The sequence below is a fragment of the Paroedura picta genome, chromosome 3 (genome assembly GCF_049243985.1).
Source record: "Paroedura picta isolate Pp20150507F chromosome 3, Ppicta_v3.0, whole genome shotgun sequence".
Classification (NCBI taxonomy): domain Eukaryota; kingdom Metazoa; phylum Chordata; class Lepidosauria; order Squamata; family Gekkonidae; genus Paroedura; species Paroedura picta.
In genome coordinates this window covers 135,942,972-135,962,327 of record NC_135371.1, presented here as the reverse complement: position 1 = coordinate 135,962,327, position 19,356 = coordinate 135,942,972, and the positions used below count along the sequence as shown (strand labels likewise).

The 19,356-nt window shown below is 45.7% G+C and overlaps 1 protein-coding gene across 4 annotated transcripts in view; it reads left to right on the top strand.

The window, feature by feature from the left end:
- Nucleotides 1–12,863, top strand: part of CYTH1 (cytohesin 1) — a 71,154-nt gene extending 58,291 nt beyond the window's left edge. For 3 of the 4 annotated variants that reach the window (XM_077328135.1, XM_077328136.1, XM_077328137.1), the window contains exons 8-13: nucleotides 524–672; nucleotides 834–946; nucleotides 9,131–9,209; nucleotides 9,958–10,029; nucleotides 10,681–10,835; nucleotides 11,152–12,863. In XM_077328135.1, the coding sequence (XP_077184250.1) occupies nucleotides 524–672; nucleotides 834–946; nucleotides 9,131–9,209; nucleotides 9,958–10,029; nucleotides 10,681–10,835; nucleotides 11,152–11,230 (647 nt within the window). In that variant the 3' untranslated portion in view covers nucleotides 11,231–12,863. The remainder of the gene's footprint in view (nucleotides 1–523; nucleotides 673–833; nucleotides 947–9,130; nucleotides 9,210–9,957; nucleotides 10,030–10,680; nucleotides 10,836–11,151) is intronic. The other variant, XM_077328134.1, reaches the window with a different exon arrangement.
- Nucleotides 12,864–19,356: the final 6,493 nt, after the last annotated feature.

Below are 19,356 nucleotides of genomic sequence, written 5' to 3'. Positions count from 1 at the left end.
AGTCTTGTTCCCCGGGGGGGGGGGGGGCTGAGTGTGTGTATGTGTGTGTCAGAGCATGTGTGTTTGTGTCTGAGTGTGATTTATGGTACCTTAACTTAGTTAATTCTGTTTATGATTATTTTAAGGATTCATTGTGGCCATTAGTTTTTTATAGCTATTAAATCACAGAGGCTTGATATTTTAACTAATGTTTGTTGACAAGTCGTATTTTAAATTGTAAACTGCCTCAAAATACATTTAGCCTGAAAGGCAGACTGTAACTCTTTAAAAATTAGCATTGTACTACATGAGATTTGAAATGGGAAGTTTCATTCCTACATCTGTATTCAGATTTTCAACCATGAACGGGACCATTCCCTCCCCGCAACACACACTGGGGGCAGTTAATAACCCAGATGGGGCTTGATGCCATGTTTGGTCTAACTTGGCATCAGACTTGTGCTTTGATAATGGAGGTCAAAAAGGATAGCTCACTCAGAGCCTGATTCCCCCGCCCCACTCCTCTTGCCCCGCTTGACCACAGATACATGCTACGTGCTCTCCTTTGCCATCATCATGCTCAACACCAGCCTGCACAACCCCAATGTCAAGGACAAGCCAACCGTGGAGCGTTTCATCGCCATGAACCGGGGCATCAATGATGGTGGAGACCTGCCCGAGGAGCTGCTCAGGGTGAGCTCAGTGGGGAATTAGCGTGGTGTTTTCTTAACAGGGGTGTAGATTGATACTGGTGGAGGAGGGGAGGTGGTGAAATTGCCTGCCTTCAAGCAAGTGGCAGCTGGGTTTGTGAGGGCAGAAGAGGCTGATGTCATGCACGTCTCACTCCCTACCAGAACCTCTATGAGAGTATAAAAAATGAGCCTTTCAAAATTCCTGAGGATGATGGCAATGACTTGACACACACCTTCTTCAACCCCGACCGTGAAGGCTGGCTTCTGAAACTTGGTGAGTGTGTTTGCGCAAGGTAAAGCCAGAACTGTAGGGAGCAGGGTTGCTGTTGTCAGAGCATGGGTTGCAGGGAGCTCTGCAGGAGTCTGGTGACTTCTGGGTTCTTTGCATGGGGCTTTGGAGGGAGCCACAGTATAGTGCAGAAGGCCGTTGCAGAATTCGGGGTGGGCCGCATGTCCAGCAAAAGGGAGGGTCTTGACTGCAATGTTAACTTCCTGTGGTCCTCTACCATTGGTTTTGGCCAGCCAGTTCTTGCTACAGTTGTGTGGGAAGAACGTATCTGTGGTGGTGGGGAAAGGGATGTGGACTTTGTGAATCTCAAGAGCAGCAGGGGGAAAAATTGCATTGCAGGCTTGTGTCTGGCATCACGGCAACCTCACAGCTTGTGCACACCCAGGCAGTGCATGCATGGCATCTTCAAGACGTTCACCAGCCCTCCGTGCCTAGCACTTGTCACTCTACCAGCTCATTCCAAGTTTCCAGTTCTCTTGCTGTTGTTTGGCCTGAGCAGGGTTTTTTACCCCCTCTCCTCTAGGGCTCTTACATCTCTTGGAATCTGCAAATCAAATTTGAAAACTCCAATTCTCTGAATATTCAGATTTGCCATTGTTGCATCCTTCATGAAATATGACTAATGGAATTATCCATCTGTGTTTTAACATGACCTTTTCTGATTTTGCTTTGTGTCTTCTATGAATTAAAATGAAACAGATGTTTTTGATTCCAAGGGAGCAGTTTTGATTAATGGGATCTGAGCTGAGACTGGGTTAGAGGCCTCCCTCCTGTCCTCTGAAGTCCACTCTTCCTTTTCCTTTCAAGTAAGGTCTTGCAGAAGGCAGTAAAGAATGCCTGCTCCTTGTTCATTGAGGAAAGCAACCAAGCCTGCAGCAAAGCTTAGAACCAGGCCTTGCTGGGCTCTTGGAGTGCGCAGCTAAGGGCGATGTAACTTCTACTGCTAAGAAGGCCTTAAGCTTACCACTTTTAGATATACACAGAAGCAGCAAATATGTGGTTACTTGAAAACCCAGTTGCATGTAACCGTCTAGCAAAACACCACTTAGTTTGCTGGGGAACTGCTTGTCGCTTCTGTTCCTCAAGAGATATGCTGAGAAAAATGCACTTGATTCTATGCCTCAAGTAGCACAGGAGGGAGCAGAGGTTCAGTTCTGACTTGGGTGAATATTTTCTGGCTCTTTGTTGGGGCCTTACTTCTCAAAGTTCTGTAGTCTTTGGCCCTACCTTAGTTTTAGACTTTGCAATGGAGTCAGAGTGTCAGTCCTGTTCAAGACACCAGAGAAATTCATCCACAATACAGGGCTTGGGTTTATTTTTTTATTTTTTTTCCCTCTCACTCCCCTTCACATCGCTTGCTGTGAAGCTACAGGCTCAATTAACTGACTCTTTAGTGGCAACATAATGGAACTTTATACAGTTCCCCAGCGAAAAGAGTTTGTGTGTGGGGGCAAGCTATAGAATAGCTGCAGTATCTATGCAGAGTAATTATTATTAAGCTGTTCATCTACCAGGACCTGGGGTTGTAGCTACAGCATATGGTGAAGGATGCAATACAGAAGAAGCTGATTGTAGCTGAGCCAACAGGCATTCTGCATTCAGCCCTAGCCTTAGGGTGACTTTTGACATTAAGCTAATAGTTTTTTTGAGCTGATATTTAAGAATTGCTGCCACTGCTGTACTGCATATGCAAATGCTTACATGGAGATAAATGCACACAAACAGAACAAATGATAATAAAGTCTGTAAACACGGTAAGTTTCCAGCCTGTTGGGGATTGGGTCCAAGTAATATGGCTTCACTATAAAAACTGATACAAACAACATACATTATAGCTAGCCGTGATTGAACATATGAACGAATGATGCTGCCTTACACTGAGCCAGGATGTTGGCTTTCTAGGATCTTAGGTGGAGGTCTTTCACATCACCTTGTGCCTGATCCTTTTAATTGGAAATGCCAGGGATTAAACCTGGATCTTTTGCATACAAAGCAGCTGCTCTGCCACTGATCCGTGATCCCTCCTGCAGTTAAAGCTGCCTTATACCAAGTCAGAATATTGTTCCATCTAACTGAGCATTAATCAGGCGTAATTCTCTGGGATTTAAATAAAGGAAGGCCTTTCCTGGCCTTGGCTAAGAGCCTTCCACTGGAGGTTCTGGCCCTGGGTCCTTCTGCATGCAAAGCATGTGCTCTGCTGCTTTGATTTTAACCCTTTTGTGGTATTGGTATGGACCTGCATAGCTCATTTCTATCAAATGGAACAAACCTTGATTGAAGGAAAAAGGAATGGGGATTTGAAAAATGGGGCTCAAACTCTAACTCTCCTGTCCCATCTCAAGAAATATTCCCCAGACCTATATTGGTATGCATGTCCGTTTGGGTACAAGGCTATTAGTTTATACTTCAAATTCTGATTATACTTCAAATACTGATGTAACAAGTGCAAAGGCTGCACTTGGGGTATTCCTTTTGTACTGTCTCCCTCTGGATCATTAGAAAGGTGTGGAACTAGCAGCCATGAATAAATTTTCCTAAGGAAAAATGCCTTCTGTCTGGAGGGGCTGGTGAGATGAGAACCCCGACTTCAGCCATACTGAAACTGGGCTCTTTGGTTCTCAGAACTGGCTTTACAGCTTCAGCTGTCTGGGGGTGACACTCCAGGGGAAGGTTCCCTTTAACCCCCACATGCCAAGCACATTGCTCTCTGGAATAAAATCCCACTGTGGCAGACAGATCGAGAGAATGGGAGAGGTTATTGTATCTGTAGTGCTCCCAGCTGAGGGGGTAGCCCCCAGAGGCCAGACTTGGTGATCCAGGGTTACAAAGGAATGAGCCCTTGTTCTGCCCTGGTTGTATGCCACTGGCAAAGGTCCAGTTTGGTGCCTTCATTGCTGCATGCCACTCCCAGATTATCCACAGAGGTGGCCTGGCTTCAAGCCATTTATCTTGTCACTAAAATCACTGACTAACCCTGGTTGCCTGTTCTTGTGATGAACATATTGGTGATGCTGCCAGAATGTCCTCGAGTTCTTGGGTAAACTTCCCTGCCAGGAAAAAAAGAAAAAAGAAAATCAAATGGCTGCTGTATTCTTGGATTTGACATGCTGCTGACCCAGAAGCTGCAGGCTGGCCATGCTCCCTTCTGAGTATTCTACGGGAGAGGGTGCCCTGCACAAACAACATTCAAGATGCTGGCCAAGCTTTAAGACCAACCCTCTCTCCTATGCTTCCCTACTGCTTAAAACCTTTTAGCTCAGGAAGCACCCCTGTCTGACTGCAACAGGGTGTTCACCAGGGGCAAGTTAAAGTCCTTTGTTTTTTAATTTTCTTTTCTCCCTCATTTTGTATGTTTCCATGATTTTGGCTCTACCTTTCCCTGCCCCCAAACTCCAGGAGGTATGTACCCCAATATCCCCTTGCTAGCTTTGCTGGGGCCAGGGGTGTGCTGCAGTGCTTGTTTTTTGTTTGTTTGTTGTTTTGTTTGTTTTCTATTCTCTTTTTATTTTAAATGGCTGGTGATTTAGTCTTATTGCTGCTGTTGCTAACTGGCTGCACAGTCCCTGGGGAACTGGGAGAGAGGGGGAACGGGGATGGGCGGTCCAAAAGTACCTGTTCTGTGAGGAGTGAGAAGCCCCCAGGTGGAATGATGTCTCAGTCTGGTAGTTTTCTCTTCCCCAATACCCAGGCTCTTTGGCATTTCTTTTTGGGAACTGTAATGGGGCAAAGCCATCTTGAATGTCCTAGCCCTAAACTGATAGCATTTTATGAGCTGGAGAAGCAGTACCCAGAGAGGTCCTGCTAGCATTAAGAGCAAGCAGCTTGCCTTTCAGCGGTTCACTTGGCATTTAAGTAGCTAGGTGAACTCTGCGTTTCACCTGCTACAAGCGTGTGACGCTTCAGACTGGCTTCTTGGTGCTTTCTAAAACCCTTTCCAGATAACAGAGTTGCACGCAGCCATAACCGATCCATCCAGATGATATTCCGGCATGCATCCCGAGAGAACCTAACGATTTCTAGCTGGCAGAAAAAGGTGTTGCTTGTATAATAAAGACTAATCAAGTATTAATCCCATTAAACTGATGCATGTTGGTGGCCATTTGATGCTCGGAGCCTGGTCAGTTAAGGATGTACTTCCAAGTCAAAATGTTCAGCCTTTGAATGCTGGTCAGATCATCATCGGATCATGCCATGGTTTTTACCAGGCTTTCTATGACACTGTTAATCCTTTATCATCTGTAGCCCTTCAATTTCTGCAACAATTTCAATTTCTTCTTCCAATTTCTGCAAAGTAGGTGATTTCCCCCCATTTTGCGAGAGCACATAAGTCAAAGACAGATCTTTGCCTGATGCCACATAATGAATCCATGGCCAAAAAGGTCTTAGTCCCTTGTTTCATAGGTGGAACACCTCTAGTTTCCATGTGCCTTTAAAAAAGCAGCATTTAACACATCCATGGTGTTGTGCCAGCATCCTGTGCAGTTACAAGTTCAAGAATTTCTCAACTCACATAAGAGGTTCAAAATTTAATCAGCTGAAATTCTCGTGACTTCATTTGAATCTGCCTCATACCAAGTCGCACCATTGATTAGTTGAGTTCAGTATTATCTGCTCTTGGACTGGGAGTTGCTCTCCAGGTGGAGAGGGCTGTTTCCTGCCTGAAAACCTTTGAGCCAGCGGTTGAACCTGGGACCTTTTGCATCCAAAGCAGGTGCTTTTCCACTAAGCCCCATTAAAAGGTTATCATAACGATACTCCTGACATTTAGTGTTTGTCTCATGGTTGAGAGGGGAAACTAACCTGTTTTCTCAGCCTTTAAACTTATGAACTGGAGACACTATATATCTCACACTCCTAATTAAAAGTTCATGCACTGGCTACTAGACAATAAATTAGGCTACTCCAGAATAAGTGCCTGGAACTTAAATTGGGTGCTTTATATGGACTTGGCTGTGAATGGAAGGGCCTGAAAATAAATTTTTAGAAAAAAACTTGTGTTCTACATCTCTCTGTACCGAAATCTTGGCTTCTTGAGCTTGTAAGTACAATATGGGAGAACCAGTTTTGAAAACAGCTTCAAATAATTCAGCCTTGTTATCCTAAATCAACATTCCTGCCATGGACTTCTCACAAGGTATCACTCACATTCTTTCTGCCATGCTTTTCTTCCCTGCGTGAATTCAGGAGCAAGTAAGAGCTGCTGCCTGATTATTCAAGGATTCTCTTCCTCAGCTATTGACTTATCCGTTTAGCATTGAAATACCTCTGTGTGTAATGTTTTGGCTGGCAGAGTGTCATCTCTCTTTGACACAGCCTGTTTGAACCCTTGCATGACAAGGCAGCCAGCCTAGAAGTCACTTCATTATATACTCGTTTGCTCCCTTTTGCTTTATCATGGAGGGACTCTTACCTGCTGCTGAGGTGACATGCACCATCCCATGATGTCAGGGGCTTGCAACAAGTGGTGGGGCCTTCTGTGTTCCCTGGGGACTGTGGCAGGCACTATCTGGAGCAACTGGCTTGTTATGTCTTGTGTGTGTGTCGCTGAATGGGGTGTCATTGTTTTTTTTCTGTGTGTGAGTATGTGGCTATAAGAGTTTCTCTGGGAAGGACGTCTGCTTATAAATTCTGCATCCTTAACCTGTGACTAGATAGCCACCATTCCCTTGGGCTTCAGCAAGCAGTGAATGCTAGCAGAAGATTATCCTCACTCCCAGATTTCTGTAGCCTTGTCACATGACCCTCTGGTCCCATGTGGACCTTTATGATGGACACGGAGTGCAGCCTTTGACTGGGGTCTAGTCTGGAGACCCCAGTGGGCTTATATCCTCTTGTGTATAATTTTCCCATCAGTGAGAGCAGGCAGTTTGCTTTAGAGGCTTTCTGTTCAGAATAACACAAGCTGTACGATTTGGCAGCTTCAGGGATTATTTGTTATGATTCCCAGCTGGTATAAAGGCTGGTGCTTCCTCTGTACTCTGGCTTCTGAAGTTGAATCTTGCCTTGTTGATGGCCCCCTTGATTTCCTTGATTGAAAATCTTGACTGGGCCTGAGGAAGATTAGCATCAGCTTGGTGTCAGGAGTGTGTAGAGCGCCTGTGGTGATCTCAGATGCGGAGCATGGGATATTCCCTCCCTAACTGGTGTCAGTCCGAAGCTCCCTCCCCTGCAAGTGATAAGAACTGGATCCCAGAAAGTTTCTTTTTGAGAGATTATTGTTTTAATGGGTAGCTGGTGATGTTGGCTGTGTCTTTAAGCTGGTAGTTGGTGATGATTGCAGTCTTTAAGTATTTGAAAGGTTGTCACTTAATAGGAGGGCAGGGAAAGGTTCCTGTTGGCAGCAGAGGATAGGACCTGCAGCAGTGGGTTTAAACTACATGGAGAACCATATCGGCTAGATATTAGGGGGAAAGTTTTTCACAGTCAGAGTAGTTCAACAGTGGAATCAACTGTCTAAGGAGGGGATGAGCTCCCCCTCCCTGACAGTCTTTAAGCAGCGGCTGGACAGATCCTTACCCTGGATGCTTTGGGCTGATCCTGCGTTGAGCAGGGGGCTGGACTAGATGGCTTGTGTGGCCCCTTCCAACTGTATCCTTCTATGATTCTAAGTCAGATCTCAGAGCCTCCTCTTTTTTCCTTTGAGGAACTCAACCTCTCTTTCCTATTTCACTGTGCGCCCAACAAGTTGGTATCTCTGGCTTGACTTTTGCAGCTTAATGCTCAAAATGCATGCTTGAAACAGGGTAGAGAAGCTATTCCTGTCATAAACCGTTTACGCACTGGAGGTTTCATGCCGGGTTGCAGGCTGGAGTTTTAGTCGTGGCAGGTGGTCCCACCTCTTCCTGGACTCACATGGGGGAGTACTTGGCCTGGTGCATCTCATCCACCCCCGATCTGTGCTCCTGACAGGGGGGCGGGGCAATGAAGTTGCCAGTGCATAAACGGTCATAGACATTCCAGGTGGTCCAAAGGAAAAACAAACAAGAAAAAAAATAATACCCTTATAATTTTGTGGTAGGACAGTGTGATCAAGGCTGAGGTGTGAAACAGAATTATAGCATTGGAAGGGACCTCCATGGTCATGTAATCCAAACCCCTGCAGAATACAGGGCATTAACAACTACCTGCCTACCCACAGTGACCCCAGTTTCATGCCCAGATGATGCCCACCTCCCAACCAGAATCCATGGCCAGTGTAGCCTGGAGGAAATTTGCCTTCTGACCCCAAAGCGGTGATTGGAATTCCCCTGGGCATGCAAGAAAGGGCTAAAAGAGCCAAGCACTGACACAATCCCTTCTGCCCACCCCCTGCAAACAGCATAAATTCACAGCATTAGCATAAGTTCATACAACTGTACTTGAAAAGAAAATACCTTTCTACATAGCTGGTTTTCAGGTTCTCGCTGATGGGTGGTTCTTTATAGGGAAGATTATTCTATACTCTCCTTTCTCTCTATTTAAAAATACCTGGGGCTGACTGAATCAAGATGTTCTGTTAGCAGGCCTAGGCTCCAAGCTTAATCTTGTGGAGAACAGCTGTGACTAAGATATGAGATCATGGGAGATGTGTGTGTTTGGATCTTCCATACTTGGAAAGAGTCATAGGAGTCTTTTAGTTTACAGTGAGGGCATGGGGTGGACTAATTCTTTCTTCTTGCCAGTTGCACCCTAGAGATATTAACATCCTGGATATATACCCTACTGTGGATCATACTCCCATGAAAACGGAGGTAGTGAAAAGGGGTTAATGTCTTCTGTCCTTATTTGCCCTGTCCTCTATTCCCCAAACACACCTATAGAAGGACTGGAGATCGTGCACAGATCACTTCCCTTTTGTCAGAGCCACCTTGGACCAAGCTTGATTTGTGAAGTGTATTCCTCCAACGGCTCCTTCTCCCCTCAAGTGTGGTGAGATCTGTGACTGCCACCTTTCAACTGCAATGTACAGAGCAGGGTCCTCCCCCAACCACCTTCCCCCTGCCCTGCTGTTGTGATCGCCATGTGGCCACCTGCTGCTCTGGTGTGGCTCTGCTTCTGCTCTTTGACACGGCTCACTCCAACACACGTCTGTCCACGCTGATAAGCTCTAGCTCTGCCTTCGTTGCTTATGTGCCCGTTGCTTATGTCTTTGGACTGGGCATGCATTGTCAAGCTTGCCTCTTCATTGTGCAGGTGGACGGGTGAAGACGTGGAAGCGGCGATGGTTCATCTTGACAGATAACTGCCTTTACTACTTTGAATATACTACGGTGAGTGGCAGACGGCTGTGCTGATTAGCCAGGCACAGATGTGTGCATATATACATAAAGCCCATGGGAGTATGCATGCAAGGGGGTGCTAATGTATGGTCCTGAAAGAGGGACTGTTGACTGCAAAGAAACCTTTTGGATATCTGGTCTGATTTATTTCTGAGATAGGGTGTGCGTCTGAACTCTATAAGTTCCAGGCAAGGTTTATTTCTAGAACAGGGGCCTCCAGACTTTTTGAGCCTTTGGCCACCATTTGAAACCTGCAGCAAAATGGCTGTCAATGAGACAGAGCCACACGCACAACCAGAGGAAATCTACGTAAAGAAGAAAACAAAAATGGCTGTCAATGAGAGCCACACAAACAACCAGAGGAAATCTACGTATAGCAGAAAACAAAATGGCTGTCAGTGAGACAGAGCCACACACACACCCAGGGGAAATATAGGGGAAAACATGGCAAGAAAGAGGAATGAGGCAGAGAATAAAACCAACACTGTGGTTATAGTCAGTATTCTGTAATCTACACAGCCAATCAGAAGTGGCCTCGCCCACTTGGTGGGCATCAGTTGTCCATGAGTGCCCAGGTGCCCACTATCACCATGCTGGAGATCCCTGGTCTAGGAGAAGGCAGTATCTTCCCATTTGTTCACTTTTGGGGTGGAAAAGCATGCAGTGTTATCAGACCGACCAAGCACAGTCCTTGTTGAATTTACAAGTGGTCATCTGTTTATTTACGGTCATTTTGCAGGACAAGGAACCACGAGGCATTATCCCACTGGAAAATCTGAGTATCCGCGAGGTAGAGGATTCAAAAAAGCCCGTAAGTGCTGTGTCTAGGAAAGTTCACTGATTGGGAGGGTAGCAACCAATGTTGTGTGTGTGTGTGTGTATTTGGTGTTTCAGAAACAGCTGCTAGCAGAGCTACATTCTAAGAAGAGGCTTCCAAATTATCACCTGGCCTCACATTCCCAAGCAACTCTAAAGGATAGAAACTTAATTTGTTTGAAGCCAATTTTTGCATTCTGAGACAAGAAAAATGTAGAATATACAGAGACCTGTTGGAAAACTGTATGTAGTGAAGAGCTCTGTGGAATTAGGATGAGGAGAGATGCCACCTTTAGCATTCCTATTAGCTCCCTAGCCTAAAACAGTTTGTCAGGGATGGGGGTCAACTAACCTCCAGCAACCCAATAATCTGATCTCTGCTAGTCTACAACTCTGGTCTCGAGGGTCACTGCTTTGGGCCAGAAGCCCAAAAGTTAGTTTGTGCAAATTGGCCCTTACTAAGAATTGGTTTCCTAGCAGGAGTCTGTGCACAGTTTCAGGGAATCTGACATTCACTGCAGAAATCCTGTGACTTCTCGCCAAACCCAGCAGGCAAGGGAATGACCCATGTGGTAATATCCCAAAGAATCTCAGAGTGTGGAAGCCTTGGTGACCACCAATCCTTTCCACTTTTCCCCTCTCGCAGAATTGCTTTGAGTTGTATATTCCTGACAACAAGGACCAGGTGATTAAGGCCTGCAAGACTGAGGCAGATGGGCGCGTGGTGGAAGGGAACCACACTGTATACCGTATCTCTGCACCCACCCCGGAAGAGAAGGAAGAATGGATCAAATGCATCAAGTGAGCATAAATTTTTTTGGGGGGGCAGCACACTGGGGATTTTGCTGGGGCTTGAATAACAGACACTGGGATGCCTGGACAGAGCAGTTTATCTGTCTGCTTCTCTGTCTATACTCCCATAAAGGGTGATGGTGGCTTCTGGACTTTGTGGAATTTCAGAAGTAGCTCAGAATGGGTCCCCGTTCCAAGGAACGCTCCCTTTCCGATCTTTTACCCAGGGGCTTTGTGCAATGTCTGAGCATCCCTGATCAGTTTTGGATCTTTCCTAACTCATCTTCTCTCCCTCCCATGCTTTTCCGCTTTTGTTTCCATTCAGAGCTGCCATCAGCCGTGACCCATTCTATGAGATGCTCGCAGCGCGCAAGAAGAAGGTGTCCTCCACCAAGCGACATTAGTCTTCCTGGTCTCCTTCAGTGGCGGCAACAGCATTGGCGGCTGATGCCTCGCAGTCCCCTGGCGGAGGGGGAAGAGACTATGCAAAGGCACCTGCCACCTGGGGGGGGGGGACGACTAGCTTCTGCTATTCTTTTCTGGCTTGGAGGCAGGCGGAGGGAAGGGGCTACACTGATAGCAGCTCTTGCTGGCTCTTTCTCTACCAGGAGGCCATCATCTCAGTTAGTCCCTCCACTGGTCTTCTTGAAGCCAGCAGTCCAAAGGTCAGGAGGAGAGGCTGCCGTTCCCTTCCACTCCCCACCAGTATTGGCTCACTGGTTCATTGCTTGAGCCAGTGGAGAGGCAGAGTGTATCATACAGGCTGTGTCCCACAAAGGGGCAAGAAATCCACCCACGCTGCCATTGGGAAGACTCGCTGTGCTCGGTTCCAGACTGATGCTCTGCAACACAGAACTGGGCGTGGACTACAAGGGCACTGATCCCTCTGCAATAACAAGGGGAGGGGGTCAAGGGGCTCGTGTTGCACCGTAGAGATTCCCATGCCATTCTGGTTTGACATGACTACCTTTTGCTTTAGTTGCGCAGGCCTTCTGGCTTCTTTGCTCCCAAAAGCAATTGAGCTTCTTGATTTCCAGGGGGTTCTCCTTAATAAGAAATTGAATGAGATTTGTTGGGAGGAGCAGAGCAGCGAGTCAGCCACCTCCAAATGCGATATTGCCCTTGTTCTAGAGGGTGCTGTTTTTGAGGCCAGGCAGGACTGAGGCCATCATGGGGTTCACTGCTTCACCATGCCATCAGGAGAAAGGGGGGCTCTTGTGAGCCTGGGGAGGGGCATGTGTGGCTGTGGTTGGGCCAGTGGGGTAACAATTGCTGGTGCATTACAGGCATCCTATCAACAGCAGCTGGAAAGCATCTCATGATCCTGTCCCACGCAGGCAGCCCAGGGCATTTATCATCCTTTGTTACCTTTGCAGCTGATAGTCCAAGAGCTGGCAGCAGCCCTCGCCTGACCGAAGGCATTTGTGTGAAAGGGGATGCCTGTCTTGCTGCAGTGGCATTTTTCAGTAGGGAGGGGGGTTGGGTGGGTTAGGGTAAAGGCTGCCCTTAAGCACAAGCACATGGGTGGTGTGGGGAAGCCCATGGCAGGGGGGAACTGAGGGTGTGATGTGGGGGTTGCTGATGTCTGAGGTATGCTGCTGGGGTGTTTCTGGCTGCCTTGAGGTTTGTGGTGGGGGGAGGAGGTGGTGGTGCTCTGTTAGAAGATGGCCATCCCTCATTAAAGGATCATGGTGCTCCACATCCATTGAGCACCTTGGCAAACTCCACTTTCCTGGCTCAGTATTGGACTATTTATCTGAGATGTACATAATCTCTGTATAGATTCCCCCCCCCTTTTTAGATTTATTTGTATTTGTTTTAAATAAGAAAACCTGTTTTTGTGAAACAGACAGGATGCTGAATTATTGCTGTGGCACGAGGGCAAAGCAAGTGGGTTGTGGGAAGAGGGCGGAAGGTATCCCCATTCCAACCACTGGTACAGTTTTATTCTGAATCCTTTTCCTCTTAAAGTTTTTGCCACAGCCTTGTGATCTAGCACAGAGCAATTGCAGCAAATAAATGTTGATCTCACACTTGGCCCTGTCTCCACCTGTGTCTTCCTGGTTTCAAGTTATGTGAATTTCCTGTTTTGTTCGGGACGGTAACATCCTCAGGCAGAGCCTGATGTTTGGGGTTGCTGGAGGGAGTTGTGTGAGGAGTCCCAGGACAAAAATGGAAGGGAGAGTGATAGGTAGACAAGTCACTCTTTGGCTAAAGAGAGTTTTATGTGTGGGAACTGGAGATCCAACTGACCTCTTTGCCTGGGCACATGTGTACAGGCACACATGTTAAGGAGCAAGAGCCCCAGGTAGAATCAGGAGGCTCCAAATTGTGGCCCTTCTGAAATAATAGTGAAGGGTCCTCTCAGAAGATGTAGGTGGCAGGCACTATTTTCTAGCCACCTTTTAATTTGAACACGGGGTGTGGTAGACCTGAAATAGAGTATTAGTGTGCAAGCTCCCTGCCAATAACCATCTCTGTGAGACTCGCATAGCTTCATTTTCCAGGGAGTTGGAGCCTCTTTTCCATTAGACTGGACAACCCTGCATGAAAGAGCTGCAGCAGGTATATAGTACAGGTATGTACAACAGGTATAGGGTTTATATCATGGCCCTGAAGGACCTATTGCAGTTCTGCAGGTCCTGTAAGCACTCTTCCACCCGGCCTATGGCAGTTTAACACCATGTAAGTCTCCTTCCTCTCCTCTCTGGTTTCTTCCTCTCCTTCTGCCAGTGGCACATCCTATGAACCCCGCAAGCCAGGAGAAGGGGGGCTTTGTTTCTTGCTACAACCGTTAATTTTAGTACTTTTATGCTGTTTTAATTGTATTGATTTATCCTGCTGTTGTGAACTGCCCCAAACTCATTCATGAAGAAGGTTGGTATACAAGCTGATAAAATAATAATAATAAATAGTATACTGGGGAAATAAATAGATGACAAATACTAGGCATTGGAGTAGTGGGAGGATCCTTAGCACCTGAGTAAGATGCACAGTCTATTCCATTTACGGGTAATCAGTTCTACGTTTGAATTGTAGGATTTCCAGCCTTTCAACCATTGACTGGTTGTTTCCGCCCCACTGGATTGGTCCAGTCATCGAAAACTCCATCGTAGGTTGTGGAAGTCCTGGTCTTGCCTCTGCGGTCCATCACATAATATTTGGGATCGGACCATCAGGCCCTTTGTTTTCATTGTGGCATACCCATCAAGTGGGGGGCTATGTAACGGGACCCATCACCCTCTCCAGTTGTGGCTGTGAGGGTCACTGTAGCTTTGTCCATCACCACCACCTGAGTCCCCATCTCAGTGTTTGCCTTGAAACCTGATCGTCCCCATCAGACATGCTGATACGAACAGGGGATTCAGGCCCTGTTTTGGAGTTCTGGCAATCCTTGACTTGGTGCAAAAGATCAATTTTATTGAAAGCAGGCAAGGAAAACCAGATCAATACTTTGCCAGAACTGACTTCTGGCTTTACAACATAAGCATATATCCCCCAGTTCCACAATCCCTCCTGTTGGAATCCTGGATCGAGAAAGTGAACTCCAAAAGCTGAAACCAGCCTTTTTTTCAACCTTCTGACCATGGAGGAGTCCCTGAAATCAATTTTTAGGCTTCAAGTGACATCCTGGAAGTGACATCAGCTGGTCATGCCTCCTTGCCACACCCTGGAAGTAACTTAACCAGCCTGATCCCTTTGCCCTCCTTTCACTTGCTCCCTCTGCTTTTGCTACTACTACAGTGGCTTTGCCTCATGCAGGCCAGAAAGAAGGGCAGAAGCTGAGAAGACATCCTGGACCACTCACAGCACACCATAACTGATTCCCCATCTTTGATTTTTTTACACCCACGAAGCCCTCTGGGAGGATCCTGCCAGTTCCCTAGTTTATGACGAAGTCTATCAAGGCAGGAAATACTGTGGACCCCCTCCAGAACTCCCACAGAACTCTGGGGGGCCACAGACCGCTGGTTGAGGATCCCTGGCCTAAACAAATGCAGTGTGAATTCAACATGTCCTTATCAAGGACACGGGCTAATCCTCCCAGGAACACTGGGAGATAGATGGGGGTGGTGTGAAAGCAGAGGGAAACCGGAGCAGGCCATAAAGCAATATATATTCAAAATTCCTACATCTACATTCCTAACTAACTATGAATTATATGGCAGAAAACACACTTCTGACTTGGGGCTTTTCTGCATGCCGTAAATATAGTGAAATACTTACCTGGTGAAGACACTACATTTTGGCATTTCACAGGATGTCGCCAACATCCAGCGTCCAAGCAGCAAACCGCTAGCTACATTCTCATCGGGATTTTCATTGCCATAGAGCAGTAAAGAAACCTCCATGAAACACTGAGCGTGAGGGACTATATGATAAAAACCACTTAGGAAGAAAACAACTTTGAAAATGGGCTATTGAAAAAGAAAAAGAAGCGTTTATCCGGAACCTGTTTTGGTTTATGTTTGTACATCATACAAGCTTGCGGCCCTGGGAAGGTTTTTACTGCAGGGGGCGGGGAGAGGGAACCGCAGCCCGGCGTCCTGGCCTTCGCGGCCTGGCACTGGGCCGCAGACCGCAGGTTGGGGACCACTGATCTACAGAATAAATTGGAATAATTATAAACAAAAAAGATTACATTTTTGTACTAGCCAAATGGTTGAATTTTTCTAGTTTGGATTGATTGACAGGCAGAAGAGGGTCACATGTAAGGCGTGTTCCTCTCCTGCCATTTCTAGCAGCACATGTGAATTGTAAGAAGCATGAAATGGTGGCAGAAAAGGCGAGACAGCAGAAAAGCTGAGGAGTGACTGGGAAGCGATGTAACATTCAGATGGCAAAACGCTATTTTTACTGATGTGCGGAAATGCCCTTACTTTTTTTCATAGCTTTTGAATATCAAACTGTGCTATTTAATATTAAACCAGTAGATGGCAGCAGAGAACCAGATTTGTTTCACTGAACAGAAAGACCTTTAGTACATTAAATAGCTTGTGACTGTTGACCATATTTTGCTGTACTTTATCCTTGTTTTTTTCTTTTTTTTAAGGACTCGATAGCTCCTACAAAATGTCATGCAGAGTTCCCAGTTACCTGCTACTAGTGTGGACACGTGTCCCTTAACCGAAGTCCTGGGCTTAATGCTCGATTCTGCCCTACTTAACCTAATTTCCCCGTCACTGACCCAAGCCCCTTCCCACCTTAATGTACACAAATGTCTTGACCCCAGTGAAATAGTAAGTTTTCAGCAGAAAACCTGGGAATTCAAATTTGCCTATTGGTAGTCCCAGGAAGCTGAAGAAAAGGGGGTTAAGCAAGGCCTATTGTGGCTACCTGATGTGATGTCAGAAAGTGCTCCTGCATTGGGCTGCTAACTCTGGGTTTGGAAATGCCTAAAGATCTGTGGACCAAATGGTGGATATAATGCCATAGAATCCCCCCTCCAATGCAGCCATTTTCTCCAGGGGATCGGATCTCTGTAATCTGGGGTTCAGTTGTAATTCCAGGAGACCTCCCATCTCTTCTTTTAGGTTGGCTAATTTATTCCTGACATAGTAGAAGATGCATCAGCTGACAAAACCAAGAAGATGAAGAACAAGCTGGCATAGGCTAAGAGTCAGAGTACACTTGCTGGCATAAAAATGGCAAAATATGTAAACTAAAATTGTAAACAATTTCAATTACAAAAAAGATTTTCATTTAAAATTGCCAAGAGGAATTTAGCTACTTTTAGAATTATTGCTGAGTCCTTTGCACTTAGTATAGCTTTTATCTGTCAAGTGGTAAAAGAACTCACAACAAACTTCTGTGAAAAGAAAGCTTTAATGGAAGTTTACTTCAGTCACTATAACTAGCAAAGTCAAATCTGCCTTACAATACAAAAGCAAGCCCTGTTCAAGACAATTCTCCCGCCCAAAACTTGAAGGTTCCCAGGGGGAGGGCTCCAGGTGGCAGTCTGGGCAATTAGCCAGGGAGTGTTACTTCTGGAGCGTCCTTGGATCGCTTGGCGCCCATTGACAAGATAACTATTATTGTTACATTAAGCAGAGCTAGCTGGCCGGGTTCAAAAGACAAACAGTTCACAGCGAGCACTGCAAATCATGATAACAAGTGAATAGCAGACAGGTTTCGTTTTGAGGCAGACAGCTAATATAACAGGCCAGGGTTACATAGGGGCCCAGCAATAAACTAACAATTAAGAAAACATGGAAGAACTCTGGTTAGAATAAAACATGGCAGAGAACAGGCACTGATCCTGACATTATCCTATGTTTCTCGTCAATGCAGATAGATCTCAATTTCTTCAAATATTCCACTAAAGGACGACAGTGTAGAACAAACTTGGGACATTCCAGGAGTAAGTGATATCGTGTGTTGATGACATTATACCCATGCAAACAATATCTTTCCTGAGAAGGAATCTACAAAAATCTACCCTGAGTCAGGTTTGAAGAGGGCATGGTTTTGTATGTTAAGGGAACGCCCCAGAATTGAGGAGAGCGTAACCTATTAGTAGAAGAACCTAATCACTGAGCATCCAGATCTTCTAATCTCTGAGAGACTGATTTTACTATTTTTATTTTATTCTGTTACATTTATACATTTTGGGAGAAAACTGGGCCAGAAACAAGCAGGCAGCTTCTTTCATTAAATATATTCCTAAATGTTCTTATAGCCAGCCATGTGGTGGCAGCAGAGTATCAGGTTTGAGGTTTTAGAAGGCGGAAAGAACCCACCTGGCAGACAGGTCCTTTTAAGGAAACTTTAGTTTAAGTATCCAGCCATGTTCCTGTCTGATTGCTTTTTTCATTGTTCAGTGTTCCTGCAGAATGGTGTTCACTGTCCATAGTCCGTGCTTTCCAGTTTGTCTAAAGCAGGGGTAGTCAAATTGCGGCCTTCCAGATGTCCATGGACTACAATTCCCATGAGCCCCTGCCATGGACATCTGGAGAGCCGCAGTTTGACTACCCTTGGTCTAAAGGTTTAGATACAGAGGTGGCCATACTGTGGCTCTCCAGATGCCCATGGACTACAATTACCATGAGCCCCTGCTATAATTGTAGTCCATGGACATCTGCAGACCCCCTGATTTAGAACACGTTCAGTAAGAGCTGATTGAGATATCTCTGCTTTGTTTGATATGTAGTAAGAGAACATATTTCCCTGTCCTCATGAGTAGATGCCACTTCTTACACATATGTGCTTCTCTGTGAATCTCCTGAATTAAGGTGCAACTACATGCCCAGATAATTAACTGCATGCTAAATGTGTGCTATACTCATGCTTCAGGCTAAGGACTGCATGAGACAACTATGTGCAAGGAGGAATGGCTGTCATCCATTAAATGTAGGCAAACTTGTTGCTGAATTGGCAACTGGAGATAAGGCAAATAAGAACTGGCAGAAAAAGAAAATACTGTTAATAGAAATGCCAACTGGGACAACAGGAAAACTGGCAAACTCATCTCAGTGGATGATGTCATGTTGTAGTGAATGGACTCACACCTTCAGAAGGGCAATTCATTTTTGTTTATTGCCTGTTTCTTAATTCAGCCTTACCCAAATTTTGGAATATGAAGAAAGTGTGTATCTCCCTAATCTGGGAAGCAAAAGAATAATCTCTTTGCATTGAGACATTTCTTCTACAACAAAGGGAGGAAGGCAATTGAGAATCTGCTTGGGAATGGACACATTACCTTGTATCTACCCCTTCCAAGGTAATAGCAGTGTGTCAGTGAATTGATCCTTGCATTGTATAGACATGTAACAGCTTGTGATTTAGGGGTGACATGTAAGCACATCAACCATTCAGGTAGACATTTTTATTCCCTTTCACTATGTTCCCCCAGAATTCAGTCTTACTATTTGGCAACTGTACTTAGTTTGTTCTATTTTGGCTATGCTATTGTCACTGAAACAGTCACTGAAGCAGTAGGTACAAACTTAAATGGACTCCGGGGAACGGTAGAGGACAGGAAGGCCTGGAGGATCATTGTCCATGGGGTCGCGATGGGTCGGACACAACTTCGCACCTAACAACAACAGCTTAGTTTGTTCTATTTTGGCTATGCTATTAATCAAAGGTGACATCAGCACCTACAAAATCCCTCTCATTAGGAAATATTTTTCATTATTCACCTGATCCACCAATAAGGTTTGAAATTGTTGGCACCAATCCAATATGTTTTGAGGATCATCCTATGTCCCCTGCTACATTGGCATTTTTAGATATAAAGCTAGCTCCCTGAAACCTCAGTCCTTTATTCTGGCTGTTGGATCTCCATCCAGCACAGGTGACCCTAAAGACTGCATTTTTCTTTTGGTTCTTCATTGCTGCTATTTTCTTTTTCCCTATGAACTTTCCTGCTGGACTATGTTTGTTACCCTCTTTCTCTTAAAGCTAGCAAAACTGCTTAGGATAGGATTTAGAATACGTTAGTTTTATAGGACAGTCATTTGGTGTGTGTATGAATCAGAATGACACAGAGCTGGCAGAGGCTACAAAGGACCATCCAGTCCAGGCCCCC